Genomic DNA, 19614 nt, shown 5'->3' with positions numbered 1-19614 from the left:
ACAGGCAACAACATACCTCTAGTCCGTTAGAGACACACAGATCAAAAGAATCCAGACTGTATAATAGTAAGATAAGCTCTTACCTGTTACACCGGTGTTTGCAGTCTGGGGTCTCCGAATCCAGTATCCACGTCAACGGGCCAGGAGTTTGTTTCAGTCTACTGGTTGCGATGTCCCGTAAAGGTAAGCCCCGCCCCCTAGTTGGACGCCAAGAACTGTCGAGGGTTAATTTGTTCAAACAGACTGGTCAGTTATGTTGTCGGTTCCGAATTGACCTAAGCAGGAGGAGCGCTCCTTTTGAGAGTCAAAGTACTGACCATACACGTTATATGGTGAAGTAATGAACTCTAAGTCTTTATTGGCATAGTCTCAGTTTATATAGAAGATCGCCCACGCAGGGATGCGACCTCTGGTAATACAAGGAGTAACCTCATGATACATACATTCATCTGATAAAAACACATGACTTCTATATCTTACAATGACATAATTATTCAATAAACTTTAGACGTGTGATATATGACTCAGACAAACACATCTTTAAGAAATTGCTGATATTCTTCTTTGCGGTTAGGCCATCTTTGCTAAATTCCAAGACATCTGGCCTTAGCTTCCTGATTCCACTTAGATCAGACGTACTTCCTCAAAATCAGTCATGACTTCTGTTACACATACAATATATTGCTAAAATATTCTTTTTGCTAAAATAGATTGATAAGCATATATACTATTTTTGATAAGCGACATTTATTAATTTCTTTACAGCCCCCATTGGCCCTTATCACACCATTGCTCTTTATCCTTTCACCTATCGCAAAGTCTCTTGACATGTTCGAACATGTTATTCGTTCCTTCTCTAAATTTAGGCTGAATTCTCAGAAATAAACCTTGTTGCTCATTCTGATGGGAGGTTCGCTGTCGATTTGCAGATGTTCCGGAATGGGACCCGAGTTGTCAGGTGAGTCCAAAATATTGGCAAATGTCTAAACTTCATTGGCTCTAAATTAAAGCGGTTGTTTGGTTTAGAAAACTTAGTTTTTAGAATGGAGCCGCTCAGTTGTGATCTCCAATCAGACAGCAGCTACATAGAGCTTCTCTCTATGGAGGACCCAACAGATCATGAATAGGAACTGTCTATGTAATGCACAGAACATGTTATTAGTAAAAGGGAGCCTGTCAACAGAAAAGTAGTTTTCAATCTGCCATCCTAGTGTAATGGAGCCTGATGTGGCCACACATGGTTGTGCGCAAAACAAGCCATTTAGCATTTCCAGATATGCTTGCTTTGTTGTGCGTGCCGTGAATATGTAAATGCACTGTCTTGAGACAGTGACGGCGCCATCATACCTCCGAGTCAGCGCATCACAGCAGAAACCCAGCCGCTCTTCTGCTCGCCACCTTCCACTGTGTATTGACATCCGCACTTTTAGCACTGAAGTCTCACAAACGTGCCGTGCACCCTTCTGGCCGTGTCTACCCCCGCACATGCATAGTGAAGCAAGGTGCATACACCTTGAACTCAAGGAACTTGTGCCAATGCGATTGCAAGACTTCAGCACTACCAATGCTGATGTCAATATACAGGAGAGATAGCACGCAGAAGAGGGCAGCTTTCTGCTGACTCCAAGTGGTACTGGCGTCGCATCTTTGACTCAAGATGGCGCATGTGCATACAACAAAATAAGAATTTTTAATGTTAAACATGACTTTTATGTGTACAGCCATGTGTGGTCTGCTTCTGTCATGCTCCATTACACTATGGCGGAGGGTTTAAACAATTGTTTTCTCTTATGGCCGGTTCCCTTTAAGAAAATACAATATGTTTTAATAAATATAATAATGTTGTATTGAAGCTTGAAGGTGGTTTCCAGGATCAAATACTATTGATGGTCTACAAAGTAACATAGTAAGTAAGGCTGAAAAAAGACATGTCGCTCCAGTTCAGCCTATTGCCCTATAATGTTGATCCAGAGGAAAGTAAAAAAAAAACATGAGTTGGAAGCTAATTTTCTTCATTTTTGCGAAAAAATTTCTTCCGGACTCCAGTCTGACATTCGGAATAATCCCCAGTCACCAACCCTTGAGGTTATTAATGATTATAACATACAATATTGTATTGCCCAAGAAAGACATCTAGGCCCCACTTGGCAGATCTATCCTCAAAATAGGTGATCAATAGTTGATCGAACAGGGTCCACCACGTGGGAACCCCGCTGATCAGCTGAGTGGGCGCATGCTGTCAGTGCTGCTACACACAGGGGTCAGAGCGGAAGCAGCTGCTCTGAGACCTGTGTAATTTCAGGTGCTTGTAATTGCAAGTGAAGCTACCATTGATTTCACGGAGATCTGCACTTGCAGTTACTTACATTTCAAACCCTGTTAGCATGCGCCTGCTCAGCTGATCATCCGGGCTCCTGACCGGCAGACTGCGACCGACAAACTATTGATGATGACCTATGTGCCTGGAATACCCTTTAACCCCTTGAGTGGCAGGTTTCCTACCACCCTGTCGTGCCCACCAGGGCAGGTTTTTTAAAATGGTCTAATCATTGAATTTCAACTAGTTTTGCAGTTGCGTCTCAAGAGCCATAACTTTTTCATTTTTCCATTGACATGGCCATATAAGGGCTTGTTTTTTGCGGGACAAGTTGTGATTTTTTAAACAGGGGGGAGGAAAAAAAGAAATGGGGAAAAAAGAAAAAAGGGGCCATGTCATTAAGGGGTTAAATAATGTATTAACTTCCTTCTCTGGGTCATTACGACGCACATGGATACCACATGTGTGATTGTATTTTTGATTTTTTACAAAGTAAAGGGAGACAAGTGTTTTTTTTATTTTTTTAATTTTTTTACTTTTTTTTTTTTTAATTTTTTAAAAAATGTTTATTTTTTTTTGTCCCTTTAGGGGACTTCCACAGGGACCCATCAGGACCCCTGATCACATTCCAGGGGTCCGATGGTGACAGCCCTTTACATGATGCAGTGACAACCCTTTACATGCTGCAGTCACATAGACTGCAGCATGTAAAGGGTTAACACAGCAGAGATCGGAGGTTTTCTCTGATCTCTGCTGTAAGAGCTAGTACCTAGCTGTCCTCTGACAGCTAACAACCAGCTCTCCCTGCCACAGAGACCATCGGCTTGCTTCTGACAAGCCGATGGTCTCTATGGCAACCTGTAAACAAAGCAGGACATTGCCGACATGTCGGCAATATCTTCTGCTGGTTTTTCAAAGCCCTTGCCTTGTTCTCTGTGGGACTGTGCAGGCAGAGCACACTGTCACAGCTTGTGGCATTGTGCTCTGCAGCTCCCATAGTGATACATAGCCCGGAAATCTTCCGGGCTATGTCACTATGAGCAGTGGAGCTCATCCCGGAACTTTTCCGGGCGTGCCACTCAAGGGGTTAAAGGGATTTTCCAAGATATAAAAAAGTTAATTAGCTTAAAATGAGCAAAAATAGAATATCTATCCCCACAGCTCACTGTCCAGCACTGCAGCCTCGGTGCCCACCGCACGGAACATTGAAGAAAGCCGCAGGCAGTTATGAGCATCACAAGCTTCAGTAGTGATTCTTCTATGACCACGGAAGCCTGCACATGCCTGTACAAGTCATGTGACCGCCTGCCACTTCTTCCTGGTTGCATTCGGCAGGTATCAGGGCTGCAGCGCTGGACAAGAGAGCCTCCGACATAGTTGAGTATTCAATTTTTGTTAATTTTAAGCCCTTTTTGACTTTCTTGGAAAACTTTTTCAAATGGACTTTTGTTATTTCTAGGTCTTTTCGACCAGATTTCGTTCTCGTTCGACAACATTCCTTTAGCATGGCAGAAAATGAAAACTTTCGCAACCTCATCATTGGCATGCAATATGCCGGTATACCCAGTGTAAACTCTCTGGAGTCAATTTACAACTTCTGTGACAAGCCATGGGTGGTAAGTGTTCACATGCCAATACACTAATATTAGCTGTAGTCCCAGCCAAATCAGAAAGCTAATCACTAGTATGAAAGCTTTAAAGAGGGTTCACAGGGACTTTTACTATTTCAGACCTATCCTCAGATAGCTCATCAATAGTTGATCAGTGTGGTTTGCTGCTTGGGATCCCTCTGCACATCAAGTTTCCATGCCCACTGCCAGTGTAGGCAGTGCTGCAAGCAAGTAGTGCTGTCTGTATTGTAGTGGCCCGATTTGGTACTGCATGCGCAGCTTTCATTGCTGCAAGATTGACGGCACAATCTGCTTCCAGTGCTGCCTGCGTTGATAGTGGGTGCAGGGACCAGCTGATCGGCAGGGATCTTGAGCTATGGACCTCACCAATCAACTATTGATGAGCTATCCAGAGGATAGGTCATAGTAAAAGTCTCAGAAAGCCCCTTTAAGTGATAGGAATTTTGAAAGGGATATTCATGGATTTATATACTGATGATCTACCCTTATGACAGGTTATCAGTAGGACACCGGGCACCTTCAACAATCAGCTGTTTGAAAGGGCCACAGCACATGGGTGAGTGCAGCAGCCTCTTCCTTGTGTAGCAGACACAGTGCCGTACATTACGTAGAGGCGCTGCCTGGTACTGCAGCTCTGTTTGATTCACTTGAATGGGACTTGGCCCTTCAAAAGCCATATGGACTGATGAACATTAACCTTGTGTGCAGAGGAAGAGGCCATGAGCACCTCTTCCCCTTCAAACAGCTGATGGACAGGGGTGCCAGGAGTTGAACCTCCTCTGATTTGATATTGATGGCTTATCACAAGGATAGATCATTAATATTTAAGCAGATAATCCCTTTAAATCCATTCACACGAAAAGTTCAGTGTATGTTCTGCTCAGTATACAATAGTAAAACAACTAAATATGGAGCAATTTACCCTTGTAAATGACTTGGCTAGATTCATACACTACATTTTGCTGTGATTTTTTTTTGCAGATTTTTATGTACTATTTTTTTAAAATTTTATTTAATATTTTACTATCCTTTTACAAACCATAGCAAGCATTTCAACAAAGACATCACCTGTACTGTACAGATAGTCCCCAACTTGCCAACATTCGACTTACGAATTTCGCTAGATACGAACTATCTGTACAGCACAGTATGATGTAATGCTATGGCATTACATCATACTGTGCAGGGACCGGGCAGGTTTCTATCAAGCCTGATAGAAGCCTGTCTGGTCACATCGCGGTTGCTGGGCAGCCGGGGGCCTTCTGAAAGGCCCTAGGGCTGTCTATGCAGAGCGCCTAGCAAGCCGTGCGCTTGTTAGGCACTCTGCATAGGCAGCCCTGGGGCCTTTCAGGAGGTCCCCGGCTGCCTAGCAACCACACAGCGTCCCGCGATCTCATCGTGGGACGCTGTACGGGCCCCCTGAACGTCGGGTGCAGGCTGTTTCTTACAGCGGGCACCCGGCGGCAGCAGTTCCGACGAGCTGCGCCGCTCGTCAGAACTGTTAACACTTTAAATACCGCTGTCAGAGCGGTATTTAAAGTGTTAACAGTTCCGACAAGCGCCACGGCTCGTCGGAACTGCTGCCGCCGGGTGCCCGCTGTAAGAACAGCCGGCACCCGACGTTGTATGGAGCGGGATCCACCCGCGATCCCCTCCATACAACCATTTGTTCGACTTGCGAACAAAACGGACTTGCGAACGGGCTCCCGGAACGGAACCTGTTCGCAAGTCGGGGACTAACTGTAATTATAACATAGGGCTTTGTTCACATCTGCGTCGGAGGCGTCAGCACAGATCCATCACAAAATCTCTGACAAAATGCTGTGCTATTTCATCTGGGAAAACTCAGGACAGCATATTGGAAGTCTGTCTAACCCCATTATCGTCTGTAACTTCCATCAGGCATCATTTGTGTCCAGCATGTGCCAGATTGGGTGCTTCCACTACAGAAAAATGTACGTTGACACAGGACATTACTGTTGTGACAGAGAGCCGCACATAACCGCACTGTGGCAAAACCTTGTGCAGATATGTGCACTGTGGCAGTTTAAAGGCCCATTTACATGCAAAGATAATGTTTCAAAGGACTGAAAGATTGAAAGATTTTGCAATCTATTTGCATAAAGTGTTAATGTCCACTAACACTTTATCATCTTCATTTGCATGTAAAAAGGCCTCCAGGAGTTTTTTTTTGCAGAGCCCAGCATGTAATTAATCACAATTGTAATTACAATGTTATCTGCAGTCTCCCATGGAGATAACAGCATGTGGTCTTTTGAACGACATTTTTTCTCTGTCTGAAGACTGAATTTTTAGTTCACTTTAAAATCATCGTTCAAACGAAAAGTGCATGATGCTCGCGCTTACATGTAACGATTATTGCTCACTTGCGGTTGTTTAAACGAATTTTGAGAGATAATCGTTACGTGTATATGGGCCTTAAGGCTAGGACTCCACAGGGCCGATTGGTCACATTACAGTAAGTTCACTGTACAACTTCCATGATTCTATATGATGGAAAAGTTGCAGGTTACTTGCAACGGTTGCGGGAAATTGGAATTTTCCTTCATAGCAATAACTTGCAATTTTACCACAAAAGTCTTATCACAACTATGGTTTGGCTCTTGGCTGCACCATGACCACCAGATATGAATGTACTAATAGCTAAAATATATTTGAAGTGGTTAGAATTTTACATGTGTTTACTGCATTAATTAACCCTTTAGTGACAAAGCCTGTTTGCGCCTTAGTGACAGAGCCAAATTTTGGAAATCTGACATGCGTCGTTCAACGTAGCATAACTCCGTAAAGGCTTTACATATCCAAGTGATTCTGACGTTGTTTTTTCGCCACATGTACTTCATTTTGGTTGTAAAAAGAGGCTGATATAATTTGTGGATATTTATTAAAAGTACCAATATTGGAAAAAATTTTAAAAAATTGTCATTTTTTCACATTTTTAACTGTAATATCGCAAATATGTCCAAACATACTGTACAAATTTTTGATAAGATATAGATTTCCATCTGTTTACTTTATTCTGAATGCACACTTGAAAAACTTTTGTGCTTTTTTTTAACCATTTAGAGGACATACAAATTTAACATTACTTTTCAGCATTTTGAGGAACACTTTGTTTTCCTGCACCAAGCCAAGTTTGCAAAGGCTCATGAGTGTCAGAATAATACCCCCCCAAATGACCCCATTTTAAAAACTACACCCCTTAATGTATTCACTGAGGGGTGTCATGAGTATTTTGACCCCACCAGTTTTTTTCAGGAATTAATTCAGTTTAGAGGAGAAAAAATAAAATTTCATATTTTTGCAAATATGTCATTTTAAAGACATATTTTTTTTTCTATAGTGCCCATGAAAATGAGGGTTTACACCCCAAAATGGATATCCCTGTTTCTCCTGTGTTCAGAAACATACCCATTGTGGCCCTAATCTTATGTCTGGATGCACAACAGGACCCAAAATGAAAGGAGTAGTCGGTGTCTTTCAGAACATAAATTTTGCTTGAAGGCGTTTTAAGCCCCATAGCTCTTTTGTAGAGCTTTTGAGCAGCCAAAACCCAAGAGAACCCCCACAAGTGACCCCATTTTGAAAACTAGACCCCTTAACGAATTTAGCTAGGGGTGTACTGCCCATTTTGACCCCACAGTTTTTGAATGAATTTAAGCAAAGCAAAAGGGGGAAAAAATGTGATTTTCGTTTTTTTGGCAACTCTGTCGTTTTAAAAACTGCTTTTTTTGCACAGCACACACATGAATGAAGACTTGCACACCAAAATGGATACCCCTGTTTGTCCCGTGTTCAGAGACATACCCATTGTGGCCCTAATCTTATGTGTGGATGCACAACGGGGCCCAAAATGAAAGGAGTAGTCAGTGGCTTTCAGAACAGAAATCTAGCATGAAGGTGATTTAGGCCCCATTGCCCACTTGTAGAGCCCTTGAGCGTCCAAAACGATAAAGAACCCCCACAAATGACCCCATTTTAAAAACTAGACCCCTTAATGAATTCATCTAGGGGTGTACTGCGTATTTTGACCCCACAGTATTTGAATAAATCTAAGCAAAGCAGAAGGAAAAAATTACGAGTTTCATTTTTTTGGCAATTTTGTCAATTTAAAAACAGTTTTTTTTGTACAGTGTACATAGGAATGAAGACCTTCACCCCAAAATGGATACCCCCGTTTGTCCCATGTTCAAAAACATACCCCTTGTGGCTCTAATCTACTTAAAGGACACATGGCAAGGCCTGTAATGCAGGGAACACCCGTTGGATTGCAGGGCACAACTGAATAAATCCCTGGCCCCATTGTTCATTTGCACGGAATAAAAATTGACTCCCTAAAAATATCCCCCCCCCCCCCCCCCCGCCCTTTTCGGCGTTCCCCCAAATCTTAGATAAAAGTAATAATGTGAACTGTGTGGTATTTCCGAAGACAGGGGTAATTACTTAGGCTGGTAGGGATGGGTACATGGGGCAATAAAACCTCAGTGGCGGGTTTGGGGTGTAAAAAGTGGTGCACTGTGAGTCTCCGTAAGCTTGATGAGGTGCGACGGTCTCGCACAGAAGACGCTCAACAAGGTACTCCTGGAACTGCAGGAAGGCAAACGTTCCCGGGGCTTCTTGTAAATTGCGTATTACAGGTAGCGGTCTGAATAACGCCGGGCTCACGCAGCCGTAGGTGGAATCTGCTTGTGGAGGCCCGCAGCGGATCCCAGCTGTGAGCCCGGCTGTGACCCTGCGTACGGCCACGTAATGTACTACGCATAACTGCCTACTCACACAGGCGGTCATGCGCAGTACATTTCTTTTTTTGTTTGGATTTCCCGCACCGTCGCTTAGCGATGACGCGGGTACCCGCAGCCCGTATACAATGTAGTTGCGTATGGGCTGCGGGTATATCTGTGACCATGGAGCACAATGGGCTCTACGTTGTGGATATCCGCAGTAAAATAGAACCTGCTGCGTTCTCTTTTCTGCGAGTGGATTATGCAATTCCGACCCACTAATGTGAGCAGAATTGTGTAATCCAATGCTATTGATCTGCGTATTACCGCGGATCAGAAGCATGCGGAATCCGTAATTCCTATCAGGTCATGTGAGACCAGCCAAAGGTAGATCGCTACCTGTTTTTCACGTGACCGGGGACCACTCAATGAGGCCACCCGTCACTGCTACAGGCTCTCGGCGACCGTTGGTCGCTGGGAGCAAGGAGATTTTAAATTTCCTGGGCTCCCCGACTCCTGCGCGTGTGTCCGGTGTTTTGCCGGCGGTCGCATGTGCAGAATCCCGGAAAGTTTACGGAGGAAGATCGCGTTGGGGTGCAAATACGGAGGCCTCCGGTAAAAAGTTTCATCTCCTCTCACCGATTGCATCGGTGAGGGGAGATGAACCTTCACCTTTTTTTTTTACTTTTACGTGATCGCCATTATCCATTGGATAACGGCGAACACGTGACCAGGAACCGCTCACCGTGGCTCTCCGTGAAATCTCCAGGCTCTTGGCTAAGTTTTGTAGCCAGGAGCAGGGAGATTTTAAATTATCCTGGAAATCCACGGCTTTTGCGCATGCGCCTGCCACTGTGGCGACGGGCGCGTGCGCAGAAGCTGGGGTAAGGTCCGCAGATAAATCCACGGGCCTTAGGTACGTCATTTCACGTCACGGATCATATCCGTGAGGGGAGATGAAACGCAAGCTTTTTTAACTTTTTACACTTTTTTTTTTATTTTTTTATTTTACATGATCACTGCTATCCATTGGATAACAGTAATCATGTCCCAGGTGAAATCTCTCTGCTCCTGGCTACACATGGCAGCCAGGAGCAGAGGGATTTTAAGTTTCCCGGGGCTCGAGCCCCTCTGTGCACGCGCCCGATGATTGACACCGGGCGTGCATGCGCAGAAGGCCGGCGGCGGGTCCCGGAGGACCAGATCTCCGGGGGACACCGCGGACAAGCCGGGTGAGTATTTTCAGCTGCCCTGATGGATCCGATCCGTCAGGGCGGCTGAATAACTAACTATTCTGACAGTTTTATTCACTTCTTTGCGATAGGCGCTATGGATAGCGCCGATCGCAATGCTGGGGGGGATTGCCCGCATCCTGGGATGACAGCTCCATGCTGTCGGCTACCTGCGGGCACCGACAGCATGGAGCTGTCACGTCCTCAGGCAAGTGGGCATTAATCCTAAGAGGATGCATAAAACTACGCCCTCTAGGATTAAAGCCCACTTTCTGAGGATGTAGTTTCCCGATGGGGCCGTCGTAAGGGGTTAAGCACAATGTAATTATTTGTTTACAGTTTGCCCAACTCATAGCTGCATATAAAACCTTGGGAGCAGAAAAGTTTCCATTAATTGAGCGGACATACTACCCAAACCACAAGGAGATGGTGAGTCTCACAGCAACTTGTTTCTTCTCCTCATAACGTGCCGTGTGTCAGTGTTGTGTAACCAGCAGAAGAATAATAATTTTTATTTATATAGCGGCAACATATTCCACAGCGCTTACAAAACAATAGGAACAAAAACAAAACTACTGTTACATGACATAATCAATTGATGGAAACAATAGGGGTGAGGGTCCTGCTCAAATAGCACTTGGATGGTTGGCATTGATACATATGCCTTTGAATATAAAATACACTGGTCATTTATTTATTATTATTAACACTTTCCTATGTGGAACTTAGACTCATGACCTCAGAGTGCAACATAAAATTAAGTAAGCAAGTTTTCCTGTAGACCAGTTTCAGTGTTAAATTGGAAAGATTGAGTGCAAAAAAATGGATGACTGAACAGTGAAAAGCTTTTATCAGATAAATCCAGGTTTCTGTTGCACTTTTCTGATGGTAGGGTCTGATTTTGGCACAAGCAGCATAAACTGATGAACCCTTCCTGTTGGTACAACTAACAGTCAAAGCAAACAGCAGCACTCACCAATCAACCAATATTTGGCGGAGTAGATTCTTTAAAGGGCTGCCAGCCCTTCATAGGATAGGACCCTGCTCCTCGGCAGTCCAAATAGTAAAAGATGGGTAGCATCAACGGTGCATAATATAAAAAATGTATAACACTTTGTTCCCGAAGGTCCATAACAGCGACATTTCGACCCCACGAGGGGTCTTTGTCAAGCGGAACAGAACATACAATGTATATGAACATCGGGGAATAAAGTTTTTTTTACATTTTATATGTTATGCACCGTGAATGCTGCCTATGTTTTACTATTTACTACTGATGACCCCTTCCTGTTCCTGCAGGAAAAAGAAAAAGCTATTCTGCCCACACAGGCCAATATTGAGAACAATTTCAACACTTAGTATGATCTGTCACAAAGTATTGCTGCAGTTCTGAAGCCCAAAGGTGGTTTCTCTTTGATATCTTGATTTAACTGCTGTTTTACTACTTCTGCTAGTTCCCACTAGTTTTTGACAAGTGAGGTGGCATTTTAGCATTTATTCCCTTTCAGAACTCATGCATGCAGCTCTGTAAATGAAGTTGGTGATGCATACATTTTTTTATAGGAAGTACTAATTGAATCCCCTCAGTCTTTCCTCCAGCATACATTTTAATTTCAGGATCCATAGCACTGCTCGGCCTTATCCCCTATGTCCAATGTTGTGTAGAATATAAGAAACAAAATATCTGCTCCTCTGTTTCATGACTCTCAGCTGAGACATTTTAAGATGAGGCAGGACATCACTGCCTGTTCCCTGGCATCACATCAAGCTGCTCCACACATGGGGTACCATTTACCGTGTATAATTGTGAAAAGTTCACCTTGCAAATCTTCATTCTAATCTCTGCAAAACTCATGGTGTAGTGACGCAGTGCATGGAACTGAATTGCCGTTACAGTTAAGTCTAGAAATATATTTGAACCGTGACAGTTTTCATAGGTTATTTAGTCTCTGCACGCCACCCCTATGGATTCTGCTTTAATTAAAGCATTTTAACAAAAATATTACATTACTGTTTAGGAATTATTGCCACTTTTTACATAGTCCCTCCATTGTCACACTGTAAAGTAATTGGACAAACAAGAATATTCCTTATAGTTATAATAATTTCAAATACCTCAATGCCATACTTTGCTTGATGTTTGGACCTCTTAAACATACCCATATTCTGAGTTTCCTCCCTTGGGATACCTTGCACGACCTTTACTGTAGAAGCCTTCAGTTGCTGCTGGTTTCTAGGTTTGTCTTCAACTTTGTGTTAAGTAAGTGAAAAGCCCAATCAGATTAAGGTCAAATGACTGTCTCGGCAATAATCCCATTTCTTTGCCTAAAGAAGCTCTTGGGTTGCTTTTGTGGTATGTTTTGGAATGTTGGTGATGAGCAGTTATTGGACTAGTTGGGGCAGAATCTGCCCAATTTTACAAAAATATTTGGGACAACCTGATCCCTCTTCCCATTGTAGGTAATGGAAGAAAAGGAGACGCAGCTCTTCAGGTAATGTGCCTTAGTGGTTAGTACTGTTGCCTTGCGGTGCTGGGGTCCTAGGTTCAAATCTCATCAAGAACAACATCTGCTTTGACCTTGAAAAACTGAAAAGAAATGATGCCCTTGATCAGATTTGAAGCTAGAAGTCCAGCATTGCAAGGCAGTAATGCTAACAATCGAGACACCACACTTGTACTTTCTTCTTCAGAGGAGAATATCAAGAAGAATAAATATGAATACAACATAGAAACTCCATACAGATGTTGCCCTTGGTTAGGTTTGAAGCTAGAACTCTAGCACTGCAAGTTCCTTCTCCTCCCCATCATCTCTATCATTTTTCAAGATTTTTGTTCAAAATCAGATCTGGTTGACCCAATCTGATTTTGCAAAAATCAGCCCAATTTTATCACCCAGCCAATCATTACGAGCAACGCTAGTCATTATCCATCCATACTGTGAAGCGCCATTCTACGAGGGGCTGCTGATAAGTCTGGCTTTGTGTTCTTTTTTGTTTCTATGGTAATGATTGTTAGATCACATGAAAGCCTTGTGTGTAATATGTTTCAAAATTTTGTGTTTGTAGCTTATGGCGACAGTGATCTAGGCACGTGGGGAAAAAAATGGCGGAGTCTGAGGCGATATTCACAGCAAATGAGAGCAGAGGAGTGATAAAATTCTTGTTTCTGCAAGGAAAATCCGCAAAAGATATTCATGGTGATATGTCGCAGACATTGGGTGATCAATGCCCTTCATATTCTCCAGTTAAATACTGGGATGCCAAACTTAAAACTGGCCACTTCAGTACCAATGATGAGGAACGCCTGGACGACCGAGAGAGGTGGTTGTTCCGGAAATCGTCGATGCTGTGCACAACCTCATACTGGAGAATCAGTGAATTTCAGCTAAAGGAATAGCAGACATCATGGGGATTTCTTATGAACCTGTTTGTGTCATTATCCATGAACATTTGAACATGAAGAAGCTATCTGCAAAGTTGGTCACCAAATGTTTGACAACAGATCAGAAAAGCATGCGAGTGAAAACTTTCTGGTCCATTTGTCAGCGTTTCCGGACTAAGAACTTCTTGGATCGACTGGTCACTATGGATGAGACCTAGATTTATTTGTATGACCCTGAAACCAAGCAGCAGTCAAGAGTAGACACAGTGGTTCTCCTTGCCCAAAGACGTTCAGGGTGCAAAAATCAGCCACTAAGGTGATGGCGTCTGTGTTCTGGGATAAGGAGGGCAGGCTGCTAGTGGACTACCTTCAAAATGGTTCCACCATTAATGCAAGGTATTACATTGAACTTTTGGACCAATTGAAGGCAGCTCTGAAGGCCAAAAGGTGTGGCAAGTTGTCCAAAGGAATCTTGTTCCTGCAAGACAATGCCTCCGCCCACACTGCACAAGCGACCACGGCAAAACTGGTGGCACTAGGCTTCCAGCTGGTTGACTACTCACCCTTTTCACCAGATCTAGCTCCCTCTGACTATCTGTTTCCAAACCTGAAGAAACACCTCAAGGGTACCAAATTTCACACCATTTCTGATGCCATGGCTGCTACGGATGACTGGTTTGAGGCATAACCGAAATCCTCCTTTTTGCAAGGCTTACAGAACTTGGAATACCGATATAAGAAGTGTGTTGACATCAGTGGAGAGTATGTGGAATAAATGTAAAGCTTCATCTTCCTATCTTGTTTCTTTCTGGGTAAAGCCAAAGACTTATCAGCAGCCCCTCGTATCTATTTTGCAGTATTGGAATAAAACTGAGCAGAACATCTCTATATACTTCAGAATTCATCCTGCTATGTCTATCCTCAGTCACATCAGCAATAGTCGCCAGTGACTGAATTCAACTTACACCATACATGCGCATTGCATTACTACTGCCTCCACTATGTGCGACAGGTGAGGCGGTATGCTTTGGATCATAAGCTTTTTCTTTCCTCCTTCATACTGTTCTTTTCCCATCATTCTGGTACTAGTTCATCTTGGTTTCATCAGTCTAAACGGACTGGTTCTACAACATTGCTATGGTTTATAGCAATGTTTTATCTGATCTGTCTGCTGTTGTGTTAACCTGTGCATTTATATTCATCAAGGCATCTCTTGATTGTAGACCAATATGTCTACCTTCTTGACTATTCTTGACTTGGCTAGATGCCGTCACAGGGTTTTTCTTTACCAAATATTCTGTGATCTACTTTAGTTGGACTCGTCAAGGGCTTTTGGTGTTGCTGAGCTCCCTGGGGATTTCCTTCTTTTTAAGGAATGTACTAAATTGTTGAGTTGGTCACTGTGTCAAATTTCTGCTATCTTCCTGATAATTTGTGGTGTTTGCTCAGTGTAATGAAGGCCTCCTTCACTTGCACTGACACCTCTTTGGAGCACAAATTGAGAGTTCCCATGAACAGCTGCCAAATGCAATTCAGCACTTCGTATCGACTCCAGACCTTGTATCTCCTTAGTTAGTCATAAAATAATAAATAAAGATACCACACCGCACAATGAAACTGCTTATCAGTCAACTGTCCAATTACTTTTGAGAGTGTCAAAATGCAGGGACTGTACAATATGGCTGGAATTCCGAAACAGTTTATGCAATAATTTTGTTAAACTGCTTGAATTAAAGCTGAAAGTCTAAACTTAAAACACCACTACAATGAATGAGAAACACAGGCGTCAATATGTGATTGGAGGCTAAATTGGAAAAATTATGTAACTGTCCTATTACTTTTGGACCCAACTGTATCTTCTCAATATTTAAGATGAAATTTAAGAAGTTAACCTTGTGTTCGCTGAGCTCGGTCATTGGCTGCTGCAGCCTGTGACATCCCATACACAGGCTGTTGCACCTCGTAAGCAATGCATCACAGAAAAGATCTTGAGTTTTGGTGTTGGACAAAGCAGGAAGCCAGGATAGGAGAATAAAGGCTTGTTGGTTATTTTCTCACATAGGTGAGCCTGTTTATATAAAGATTGAATAACTCAGAAAACCCCTTTTAATAAGTGTCATTCCCCTTGCGTATATACATAGTAGTTTCCTCATAATCATCACTATCTCAGTTTTGCTTTAGTGATCTGTACTTTGTAATCATTCTGCCCTTGCTGTAATAGAAATCGGTTCTCCATGCACTACGTTTCAGGTGATATGTGATAGACTTCTGTTTTAAAGCCAGCAATCGATGAGATAAAGCAGTGACAGCGGGAGGGTGCAGCAGCCGCAGCCCAAATCAATGGTGAGATTGCAGGTGTGTCTCAGACTAGTGCAGACTCCCTATAAGCACTGTAGCTTAATTGTAGTCGTTGATCACAGCTCTGCCCTAATTTAGCTAAGCTAGAAAGAAGCCAATGAGCAAGATCCAAGGAAAATAAACAGAAAATGATAAATCACCTTTATGTATTGACACTAAAGATGAGCGAGCACCCAAATGCTTGGGTGCTCGTTGCTAGAGTCGAACTTTCCATGATGCTCGAGGGTTTGTTTCGAGTAATGAACCCCATTGAAGTCAATGGGCGACTCGAGCATTTTTGTATATCACCCATGCTCCGCTAAGGTTTTCATTGATGAAAATCTGGAAAACCCAAGAAAGTGATGGAAACGACACAGAAACGGATAGGGCAGGCGAGGGGCAACATGCTGGGCTGCATTTCAGGTTCCCAGGTCCCACTATTAAGCAGAGCTAACATCAGATTAAATACAGGTGGGCTTTGGCCCACACTGCATGCCCCAGTCAGATTGGGGTTCTTTATAAGTAGACACAGGCAGGTACAACTCCGTGTGGACCGACAGCATGGGTGGGTCCCAGGAAGCCACTGGCGGTACATAAATAAATCCTATTGCATTGTCCTGCACAGCTGAGGTAATGTCAGATTAAATACAGGTGGGCTTCGGCCCACACTGCATGCCCCAGTCAGACTGGGGTTTTTTATAAGTATACACAGGCAGGTACAACTCCCTAATGTGAAGTCTGTGTGGACCCACAGCATGGGTGGCTCCCTGGAACCCACCGGCGGTACATAACTATATCCCATTGCAGTGCCCTGGACAGCAGAGCTAACGTCAGATTACATACAGGTGGGCTTCGGCCCACACTGCATGCCCTAGTCAGACTGGGTAAATGTTTTTTGAGCCATGTACGTGGAACACCGCGATGGGAACACTTAGTGCACCCATAGTATGCACCGACCCTGTAATACTCCTGTAGCTAAGGTATACGCACACCCCACTATCAGTTATGTTGCAGAAGTCTCGGGAGACCCTAGTAACACTTCTGTAGTTACAGTATAGACAGACCCCAGTTACATTTCAGTAGCTGCAGTATAGGCAGAGCACAGTATCAGTTACATTTAAGTAGTAACGGTATCGACAGACCCCTGTAACATTTCCGTAACAGCAGGATAGGCATAGCCCAGTATTAGTGGGATATCAGTAGTAACAGTATAGACAGATTGACAACACCTATGTGGAAAAGCTAGTATTTGCTAAGACGAGAGGGGCATTTGATTGCAATGAAAAGGATACTCAAGGTACTGAAAGTCTGCACTCCTTCTCATCTCAAGCTGGAAAATGGAAAGGCTACATTCCTATGGTTCCCGTTGTCCATTTCATTTACAGCAGTATTGACAGACCCCAGTAACATTTCAGTTCCAGCAGTGCAGACAGACCCCAGTACATTTCATTTACAGCAGTATTGAGACCCCAATAACATTTCAGTAGTCGTAACAGTATAGACACACCCCTTTAACATTTCCGTTGCAGCAGTATAAGCTGAGCCCAGTAACATTTCATTTGCAGCAGTATTGACAGAGTGCAGTAACTTTTCAGTTGTAGTAACAGTATAGACAGACCCCATTAACATTTTTTGTTGAAGTAGTATGGGCAAAGCTGCAGATTCACTTTTTCCTGGCAGCAGTGTAGGGAGAGTACAGCATTTGTAACATTTCAGTAGTAGCAGTATAGTCAGACCCCAGTAACATTAACGTAGAAGCAGTATGGACAAAGCAGCAGGTTCAAAATTCCCTTGCAGCAGTGTAGGGAGAGTACAGCATTTGTAACATTTCAGTAGTAGCAGTATAGTCAGACCCCAGTAACATTAACGTAGAAGCAGTATGGACAAAGCAGCAGGTTCAAAATTCCCTTGCAGCAGTGTAGGGAGAGTACAGCATTTGTAACATTTCAGTAGTAGCAGTATAGTCAGACCCCAGTAACATTAACGTAGAAGCAGTATGGACAAAGCAGCAGGTTCAAAATTCCCTTGCAGCAGTGTAGGGAGAGTACAGCATTTGTAACATTTCAGTAGTAGCAGTATAGTCAGACCCCAGTAACATTAACGTAGAAGCAGTATGGACAAAGCAGCAGGTTCAAAATTCCCTTGCAGCAGTGTAGGGGAGAGTACAGCATTTGTGACATTTCAGTAGTACCAGTATAGTCAGACCCCAGTAACATTAATGTAGAAGCAGTATGGGCAAAGCAGCAGAAAAACATTTCCCTGGCAGCAGTGTAGGGAGAGCTTAGTATTTGTAACATTTCAGTAGTAGCAGTATAGACAGGCCCCAGTAACATTTACGTAGAAGCAGTATGGGCAAAGCAGCAGAAAAAAATTTCCCTGGCAGCAGTGGAGGGAGAGCATAGTATTTGTAACATTTCAGTAGTAGCAGTATAGTCAGACCCCAGTAACATTTACGTAGAAACAGTATGGGCAGAGCCCAGTATTAGTTACATTTCTGTTATAGCAGTATAGACATGCCCCACTACCATTTCCGTTGAAGCAGTATGGGCAGAGCCCAGTATTAGTAAAATTACAGTAGTAACAGTATACACCAACCAAGGTAACATTTCAGAAGCAGAAGTATCGGCAGACCGAAGTTACATTTCTGTTGCTGAAGTATAGTCAGACCCCTGTAGCATTACTGTGGCAGAAGTATAGGTAGGCAGAACAGAGTTACATTTCTGTAGCAAAAGTGTAGGCCAACCCCAGACACAGTGGTGTACCATGAGTGCAGGCGAAGCCCATAAAAATTTCTTGGATTACATTGTAGACGAGAGCCCGAAAAGTTGGTCTACCGACAGTACAAATGTACCCCACAAAAAATTGCCCATGCCCAACCCAGAGGGCAGGTGAAACCCATTAATCGCTTAGCGTACTGTGGCTTAATTTTTAACTAGGCCTGGAGGCAGCCCAGTCAAAACAATTGGTTCAGGTGGAAGTTGCAATGCTTTAATGAGAATTGAACAGATAAATATTATTTAGAAAAGTTATATGAGCCTTTTGGCCCACAGAAAAATTGCCCGTTCGGCGTGATTACGTGAGGTTTCAGGAGGAGGAGCCGGAGGAGGACGAATATCATGCACAGATTGACAAAGTTCTTTAGGTAGCGCTGCTGTCCGCTGGTGGAGAAGAGGAGTCTGGGGAAATCCAGGCTTTGTTCGTCTTTATGAGTGTAAGCCTGTCGGCACTGTCAGTTGACAAGCGGGTACGCTTGTCCGTGATGATTCCCCCAGCTGCACTAAACACCCTCTCTGACAAGACGCTAGCCGCAGGGCAAGCCAACACCTCTAGGGCATACAGCGCGAGTTTGGGCCACGTGTCCAGCTTTGACACCCAGTAGTTGTACGGAGCAGAGGCGTCACGGAGGACGGTGGTACGATCGGCTACGTATTCCCTCACCATCTTCTTACAGTGCTCCCTCCGACTCAGCCTGGACTGCGGAGGTGTGACACAGTCTTGCAGGGGAGCCATAAAGCTGGCAAAGGCCTTGGAGAGTGTTCCCCTTCTACTTGGCCCTCGGAACTGCACCTTCTGCCCCTAGCGCTGCCAGATGGGAATGTTACCATCAGTTTGTCCACCAGGGCCCTGTGGTATTGCATCACTCTCAAACCCCTTTCCTCTTCGGGAATGAGAGTGGAAAGGTTATCCTTATACCGTGGGTCAAGCAGTGTGTACACCCAGTAATCCGTAGTGGTCAGAATACGTCTAATGCGAGGGTCACGAGAAAGGCATGCTAACAAACTCAGCTATGTGTGCCAGGGTACCTGTATGCAACATATGGCTGTCCCCATTCGGAAGATCACTTTGAGGATCCTCCTCCTCCTCCTCAGGCCATACACGCTGAATGGATGAGAGACAAGCAGCATGGGTACCCTCTGCAGTGGGCCCAGCTGTCTCTTCCTCCCCAGGCTCCTCCCCCTCCTGCTCAACGCGC

The 19614-nt window shown here is 43.9% G+C and overlaps 1 protein-coding gene across 1 annotated transcript in view; it reads left to right on the top strand.

The window, feature by feature from the left end:
* LOC136620969 (synapsin-2-like) overlaps positions 1 to 19614 on the top strand; it is a 291219-nt gene that overhangs the window by 218183 nt on the left and 53422 nt on the right. Inside the window, exons 3-4 of the mRNA XM_066596108.1 lie at positions 867 to 958; positions 3777 to 3933. Coding sequence (XP_066452205.1) covers positions 930 to 958; positions 3777 to 3933 — 186 coding nt within the window. The 5' untranslated portion in view covers positions 867 to 929. The remainder of the gene's footprint in view (positions 1 to 866; positions 959 to 3776; positions 3934 to 19614) is intronic.

The sequence above is a fragment of the Eleutherodactylus coqui genome, chromosome 3 (assembly GCF_035609145.1).
Source record: "Eleutherodactylus coqui strain aEleCoq1 chromosome 3, aEleCoq1.hap1, whole genome shotgun sequence".
Classification (NCBI taxonomy): domain Eukaryota; kingdom Metazoa; phylum Chordata; class Amphibia; order Anura; family Eleutherodactylidae; genus Eleutherodactylus; species Eleutherodactylus coqui.
The sequence above is the reverse complement of the archived record's forward strand: the minus strand, read 5'-3'. Positions and strand labels throughout refer to the sequence as shown.